Here is an 8,509-nt window from a genome sequence, read left to right as displayed (position 1 = left end):
CTATTCCCTCACTCTGGCCTCTTACCTCCTCTCCCCTCCTATCAAATTCCTTCCCCTCCAGTCCTTTACTTTTCCCACCCACTTGGCTTCACCCATCACCTTTTGGCTGTCCTCCATCCCCAACCCCACCTCTTTATACTGGCATCTTTCCCCCTTCCTTTCCAGTCCTGATGAAGGTGCCCCGGCCTGGAACGTCGACTGCTTATTCACTTCCACAGCTGCTGCTTGACCTGCTGAGCTCCCTCCGCGGTTCGTGTGCGTTTTATCTGTGGAGGGAAATGTTCCGTTGATAATTCAGCTCAAGCCCCTTCATCTTGAGACCCTGGGTGAGGATTTCCTGCCCTAAGAGACAGTTTTGAACCAGATGGGATGCTACGATATCATTCATGATTGTACACCCTTTACACACACACACACTTCCAGATTCGGAGCTGAATTTCAATTCCGCAGGAACAACTCTGGACTCCTGAGTTGGTGGCCATTGTTATGATTGATTGGTTGTCTGTCCTATCTGAAGATGACAGTGGGAGAGTTTTTTTTAAAGTGGAGAAGTCGTTGAACTGAGGCCCATTGGCCTCGGAAGTCTGACTCCAGCGGTACAAGTGGTCGTCACAAACTGGGCTCTTCCTGGGTTGCAGTGGATGGCCATGACGTCTTCTGCGCCTAGCCATGCTCTTCGCTCTCCACCAGTTTCCTGGCCGTTGGATCTCAAACGCCCAAGTCAATCAGAACTGACCTTGCTTGCTATGACCCATCACATCGAAGCTTGTCAGATGCCCTCACCTGATTTAGCCTGCCTGTCAGTGGTGTACTGGGGTGCGGCTGCTGTCATATGCAAACAGCGACCTGGAGCTCCAGGTGAGAGCTGAGCGCCCAGTGGGGCCCCAAAGGTGAGTGAGCAGTCCTGGGATGGACACAACAAGCCCCTTCGCCAGAGGTGCAGCCCCTCTCTGCACACCCCGAACACACCAGTCTTTTGATTCTAGTGCCTCTTATCCGACAAGACACACTGCATGCAGCGAGACAGCATTCTGGGGAGCAGCGAGGTGCAAAGGGGTTACTTACTAGGAAGAACATGATCGCGCAGGACGTCCAGGCTAACGCAACATAGTACGCATCTCGCCCAAACAACAAGCCACTGAGAATGGTGATTATTATCCTGCAAGAAAGAAACGAGTGTTACATCTCTGCCATGGACAGTAGTCAGAGGAAATTCGAGGCTCCAGATAACAGAAATCCCAGGACAGGTCCAGGAGGAGACTCACCAGACTGAGTCTGAATGAAAAGGTCAGCATTTAACAGAATGCTTGTTGGCCTCTACTTGCTACAGATTAATGGGGGGGGGGGGCAGGGGAGAACTTAACTGAAACCTACTGAATTCTGAAAAGCCATGATAGAATAGACGTGGAGAGGATGTTTCCAGTAGTGGGGGGGGGGGGGGGGGGAGGTCTAGGACCAGAGGACACAGATAGAGTGGATGTGGAGGGGATGTTTCCTGTACTGGGGGAGTCCAGGACCAGAGGACACAGATAGAGTGGATGTGGAGAGGATGCTTCCTATCGTGGGGGAGTCTAGGAGCAGAGGACACAGATAGAGTGGATGTGGAGAGGATGTTTCCTATAGTGGGGGAGTCTAGGACCAGAGGACACAGATAGTGTGGATGTGGAGGGGATGTTTCCTATAGTGGGGGAGTCTAGGACCAGAGGACACAGATAGAGTGGATGTGGAGAGGATGCTTCCTGTACTGGGGGAGTCTAGGACCAGAGGGCACAGATAGAGTGGATGTGGAGAGGGTGTTTCCTATAGTGGGGGAGTCGAGGACCAGAGGGCACAGATAGAGTGGATGTGGAGAGGATGTTTCCTGTACTGGGAGAGTCTAGGACCAGAGGGCACAGATAGAGTGGATGTGGAGGGGATGTTTCCTATAGTGGGGGAGTCGAGGACCACAGATAGAGTGGATGTGGAGAGGATGTTTCCTGTAGTGGGGGAGTCTAGGACCAGAGGACACAGATACAGTGGATGTGGAGAGGATGTTTCCTATTGTGGAGGAGTCTAGGACCAGAGGACACAGATAGAGTGGATGTGGAGAGGACGTTTCCTATAGTGGGGGAGTCTAGGACCAGAGGACACAGATAGAGTGGATGTGGCGAGGATGTTTCCTGTCATGGGGGAGTCTAGGACCAGAGGACACAGATAGAGTGGATGTGGAGAGGATGTTTCCTACAGTGGGGGAGTCTAGGACCAGAGCGCACAGATAGAGTGGATGTGGAGAGGATGTTTCCTGTCATGGGGGAGTCTAGGACCAGAGGACGCAGATAGAGTGGATGTGGAGAGGATGTTTCCTATAGTGGGGGAGTCTAGGACCAGAGGACACAGATAGAGTGGATGTGGAGAGGGTGTGTCCTATAGTGGGGGAGTCGAGGACCAGAGGACACAGATAGAGTGGATGTGGAGAGGATGTTTCCTGTAGTGGGGGAGTCTAGGACCAGAGGACACAGATACAGTGGATGTGGAGAGGATGTTTCCTATTGTGGAGGAGTCTAGGACCAGAGGACACAGATAGAGTGGATGTGGAGAGGACGTTTCCAATAGTGGGGGAGTCTAGGACCAGAGGACACAGATAGAGTGGATGTGGCGAGGATGTTTCCTATAGTGGTGGAGTCTAGGACCAGAGGACACAGATAGAGTGGATGTGGAGAGGATGTTTCCTGTCATGGGGGAGTCTAGGACCAGAGGACACAGATAGAGTGGATGTGGAGAGGATGTTTCCTACAGTGGGGGAGTCTAGGACCAGAAGGCACAGATAGAGTGGATGTGGCGAGGATGTTTCCTGTCGTGGGGGAGTCTAGGACCAGAGGGCACAGCCTCAGGATAGAGGGCTATCCATTCAGATGAGGAATTTCTTTAGCCAGAGGGCAGTGTACCTGCGGAATTAATTGCTGCAGATGGCTGTGGAGCCAAGTGATTGTGTACAGTTAGAGCAGAGCTGAGAAGGTTCTTGATTGGTCAGGGAGTCAAAGTTTATGGGGAGAAGGCAGGAGAAAGGAGTTGAGAGGGAATATAAATCAGCCATGATGGTTTGGCAGAGCAGACTTGATGGGCCGAATGGTCTAATTCTGCTCCCTGGAGCAGAGCTGGGCCCAAGACAGAGTAAAATGTTGAGCGTGTGAATCAGTGGTATTGATACCCTGGAGAGACGGGAGACAGACAGCGGGATCTGGAGCAACAGTCTGCTGGTGGAACTCAGTGAATTGAATAGAATCTGTTGGGGAGAGGAACTATCAATATTTCATGTCGACACTCTGCAGTTTTGCCCCAAAATACTGACAATTCCTTTTTCCCTCAGACGCTGCTCAACTCTTTTAGTAGATTGTTTGTCGCACCTCTGCCAAGTACCCTTACAGTCTCAGGATATAACTCCCTGACCACTTCACAGGCACTCAAGTAACTTTCTGAGAAGCTAGTTCCCATTACAGGACTCAGAGCAAATCCTCAAAAAGAAATAGCCCCATTATTTTGTATGTGATGACACACACAAAATGGTGGAGGAGCTCAGCAGGGTCAGCAGGCATCTATGGAGAGGAATAAACAGTCAACGTTCAGGGCCGAGAGCCTTCTTCAGAACTCCCCACTCTGTACTTGGTGACAATGTTCCCTCAAAGCTGCCTGGGTGCGTGGCCGAGCAGTCACTGCAATGCCCCCGCGCACATACCCTTCCTTGCCGCACAGCTCGAGTTTTCTTTTGTATAATGTTAATATCATTTTGAAATCTACGTTAGTATTACTGTGAAGTATACTGCAATTATATTAACATAGGGCTGAAATGGCTAACACGAGGGTACAGTTTTAATAATTGGAATTAGCTACAGAGGAGACGCCGGGGTAAGTTTTTCTTTTACGCAGAGAGTGGTGAGTGTGTGCAATGGGCTGCCGGCAACAGTGGTGGAGGCAGATGCAAAAGGGTTTTTTAAGAGACTCCTGGATAAGTACATGGAGCTTAAAAAAATAGAGGACTATGTGTAACCTTAGATAATTTCTAAAGTAAGTACATGTTCGTCGCAGCATTGTGGGCCAAAGGACCTGTATTGTGCTATATATTTCTAATTAATTGCATGTTAAGGAATATAATCACTAAATTTTCCAAATAATGAACATATCACAACCTTTACTTTAAAACATTTTAGAGCTTCATCATATTTACACTGTCAGTGTTACAAGTTACAACATTGTTACTAATTGTAACAATAAACACAGAATGGAAATCAGTAGCTCATAGTTAATAAACAGCTGGCCTTAATGCCAATGCCATCCAGTCAAAACATTTAACTTTTGCCATTGTGCCTGTTGGTTGTTTTGACAGCCTGACATCATTATGAGTGTTATGAGTTGTGAATTATATTTATTTGATGGAAAGATTCTATATTCTGACTGATTTGGTAAGAAATCTTTCAAGTTTTTTAAAAAACCCAATTAAAGTGCTGTGAAGTTGTCAGGTAGTATAAAAATGTCCTGCTCAGAGCCATGGTTGGTCCGTGTAGCTATGGAAAGTAAATTAAAGCAAATATCGGTTGGTGATGTTGATCAAGCCTCATACATTACCGCTACTGCTTTTGACCCTTTAGGGTTTCTGATGCCTTACACACGTCACCCTAGTGATATATATACGCCCAAGTCTTTTGGACTGTATGTACCCCACACTATGCCGTTGCCTGGAATGTCTCATTTCGCCAATCCAACACAAAAGCTGGAGTGTCACCCTTGCCCTCAGTACTCACCCAACATACTTGTACCCACTGTATGCAATAAGGTCAAAGGTGGTGAGATCTGTGTGCACTGAAATCAGGTAGAGGGCAAGCAGAAGAGCCAGAACCTCGATAATGATCCACACGAGAGCGGTGCTGGCGCACATACCCAACACCTCAGGGGTGAACCTGAAACAGAATAATCAGACCCTGTTATGGTGCTAAATCCAGAGACAGTGATCAACAGAACCTCAATGGTCAACACCCCCCCACATTGGCCAGATTCTCAAAGGTCCATTCCCACCCCATTGGTCAGAATCTCAATGGTCCAGACCCACCCCATTGGAGAGAATCTTAATGATTCAGACCCTCTCCATTGGTCAGAATCTCAATGATTCAGACCCTCCCCATTGGACAGAATCTCAACGGTTCAGACACTCCCCATTGGACAGAATCTCAATGGTTCAGACCCTCCCCATTGGACAGAATCTCAGTGGTTCAGACACTCCCCATTGGACAGAATCTCAATGGTTCAGACCCTCCCCATTGGACAGAATCTCAGTGGTTCAGACCCTCCCCATTGGGCAGAATCTCATTGGTTCAGACCCTCCGCATTGGACAGAATCTCAGTGGTTCAGACCCTCGTCCATTGGACAGAATCTTAATGGTCCACTCCCCTGTTGGACAGAATCTCAATGGTCCAGAACCTCGCCCGTTGGACAGAATCTCAATGGTTCAGACCCTCCCCCGTTGGACAGAATCTCAATGGTCCACACCCTCCCCATTGGACAGAATCTCAATGGTCCAGACCCTCCCCCACTGGATAGAATCTCAATGGTCCAGACACTCCTCATTGGACAGAATCTCAATGGTTCAGACCCTCCCCCACTGGACAGAAACTCAATGGTTCAGACCCTCCCCCATTGGACAGAATCTCAATTGTCCAGACCCTCCCCCACTGGACAGAATCTCAACGGTTCAGACTCTCCCCCATTGGACAGAATCTCAATGGTCCAGACCCTCCCCCATTGGACAGAATCTCAATGGTTCAGACACTCCCCATTGGACAGAATCTCAATTGTCCAGACCCTCCCCCACTGGACAGAATCTCAATGGTCCAGACCCTCCCCCATTGGACAGAATCTCAATGGTTCAGACACTCCCCATTGGACAGAATCTCAATTGTCCAGACCCTCCCCCACTGGACAGAATCTCAACGGTTCAGACTCTCCCCCATTGGACAGAATCTCAATGGACCAGACCCTCCCCCATTGGACAGAATCTCAATGGTTCAGACACTCCCCATTGGACAGAATCTCAATTGTCCAGACCCTCCCCCACTGGACAGAATCTCAATGGTCCAGACCCTCCCCCATTGGACAGAATCTCAATGGTTCAGACACTCCCCATTGGACAGAATCTCAATGGTTCAGACCCTCCCCCACTGGACAGAATTTCAATGGACCAGACACTCCCCCACTGGACAGAATCTCAATGGTTCAGACCCTCCCCCACTGGACAGAATCTCAATGGTCCAGACCCTCCCCCATTGGACAGAATCTCAATGGTTCAGACACTCCCCATTGGACAGAATCTCAATGGTTCAGACCCTCCCCCACTGGACAGAATTTCAATGGTCCAGACACTCCCCCACTGGACAGAATCTCAATGGTTCAGACCCTCGCCCATTGGACAGAATCTCAATGGTCCACACCCTCCCCATTGGACAGAATCTCAATGGTTCAGACCCTCCCCATTGGACAGAATCTCAATGGTTCAGACACTCCCCATTGGACAGAATCTCAATGGTTCAGACACTCCCCATTGTACAGAATCTCAATGGTCCAGACCCTCCCCATTGGACAGAATCTCAATGGTCCAGACCCTCCCCCATTGGACAGACTCTCAATGGTTCAGACCCTCCCCCATTGGACAGAATCTCAATGGTTCAGACACTCCCCATTGGACAGAATCTCAATGGTTCAGACCTTCCCCCACTGGACAGAATCTCAACGGTTCAGACCCTCCCCCATTGGACAGAATCTCAATGGTTCAGACCCTCCCCAATGGACAGAATCTCAATGGTCCAGACCCTCCCCCATTGGACAGACTCTCAATGGTTCAGACCCTCCCCCATTGGACAGAATCTCAATGGTTCAGACACTCCCCATTGGACAGAATTTCAATGGTTCAGACCCTCCCCCACTGGACAGAATTTCAATGGTCCAGACCCTCCCCCACTGGACAGAATCTCAATGGTTCAGACCCTCGCCCATTGGACAGAATCTCAATGGTCCACACCCTCCCCATTGGACAGAATCTCAATGGTCCAGACACTCCCCATTGGACAGAATCTCAATGGTTCAGACCCTCCCCATTGGACAGAATCTCAATGGTTCAGACCCTCTCCATTGGACAGAATCTCAATGGTTCAGACACTCCCCATTGGACAGAATCTCAATGGTCCAGACCCTCCCCATTGGACAGAATCTCAATGGTCCAGACACTCCCCATTGGACAGAATCTCAATGGTCCAGACACTCCCCATTGGACAGAATCTCAATGGTTCAGACCCTCCCCCATTGGACAGCATCTCAATGGTCCAGAACTTTGCCATTCACTCCCTTTGGGTTATGATGTTATGGATGCTATTGATGAGGTAAATGCAAGCAAGCTTTTCTTTTTTAGGTATGTATTGAGATATCGGGCAGTATAGTCCTTTTAGGCCCGTTGAGTGACCCCACCCAGCATTCTCTGATTTAACCCTTGCCTAATCATGGGTCAATTTATCATGAATTTGGACTGAGAGGGGAAACTGTCAAACCCAGGGAAAACTGAAGCTTTCCAAGGAGAGGACACACACAGACTCGTTACAGAGGATTCCGGGTTTGAACTTTGACACGCCGAGTGTTGTGCTAACTGGTGCCAAGGCACTAATTACAGGAGCTGGGATGTTATGTTGTAGATACACAAGGCGTAGGTGAGGTTTAATATGCAATACCACGTGCAGTTCTGGTTATTTACTGTACTGGCAGGAAAGATATCGCTAAAACCGAAAGAGAACGAGGAAAATTACAAGGATGTTGCCGGGACTTGAGGACCTGAGTTATAGGGAGAGGTTGAATAGGTTTGGTCTTTATTCCCTGGAGCGTAGGGGAATGAGGAGAGAGTTGTTCAAGGTGTACAAAATTATGAAGGGTATAGATAGGGTAAATGTAAGAAGGCTTTTTCCACTGAGGTTGGGTGAGACTAGAGCTAGAGGTCATGGGTTAAGGGTGAAAGGTGAAATAGTTTCTTCACTCAGGTGGTAAAAGTGTGGAACAACCTGCCAGTGAAAATGGTGGATGCAGGTTCAATTGCAACATTTCAGAGAAGCTTGGACAGGAGGTGCATGCAGGGCTCTGGTCCAGGTGCTGGTCAATGGGACGAAGTAGAGTAATAGTCTGGCATGGACTAGGGGGGCCAAACTGCCTGCTTCTTTGCTGTGGTGCTCTATGACTTTAAGGTAGAATAGAAGGATAAACAATGGGAACTTCATCACACTGCCACAGATAGCCAGAAGAAAATTACAGTAAAGGTTGAGATACCCTGAGGCAAATCTATCTGAAAGTTGACATAGGCCTTGGGTAAGGTCGGGGGGGGGGAGAAAGGATCTGGGGAATAACTTTTTAAATCAAAGGTTAGGTGAAAGCAGGAGCACACTGCCCGAGGGGTTGCTGTGGTCAGGCAAACCATGACAACGTTATCTAGACAAGGCATAGAAGGAA

The 8,509-nt window shown here is 48.8% G+C and overlaps 1 protein-coding gene across 1 annotated transcript in view; it reads right to left on the bottom strand.

The window, feature by feature from the left end:
- Window positions 1-813: 813 nt before the first annotated feature.
- The window catches only part of LOC140189105 (protein YIF1A-like), a 29,013-nt gene continuing 21,317 nt past the window's right edge, over window positions 814-8,509 (bottom strand). Inside the window, exons 6-7 of the mRNA XM_072245806.1 lie at window positions 4,776-4,931; window positions 814-1,159 (exon numbers count right to left, since the gene is read on the bottom strand). Of these exons, the coding sequence (XP_072101907.1) occupies window positions 829-1,159; window positions 4,776-4,931 (487 nt within the window). The 3' untranslated portion in view covers window positions 814-828. The remainder of the gene's footprint in view (window positions 1,160-4,775; window positions 4,932-8,509) is intronic.

The sequence above is a fragment of the Mobula birostris genome, chromosome 28, assembly GCF_030028105.1.
Source record: "Mobula birostris isolate sMobBir1 chromosome 28, sMobBir1.hap1, whole genome shotgun sequence".
NCBI classification, from domain to species: Eukaryota; Metazoa; Chordata; class Chondrichthyes; order Myliobatiformes; family Myliobatidae; genus Mobula; species Mobula birostris.
This window is presented reverse-complemented; position numbering and strand designations above follow the sequence as displayed.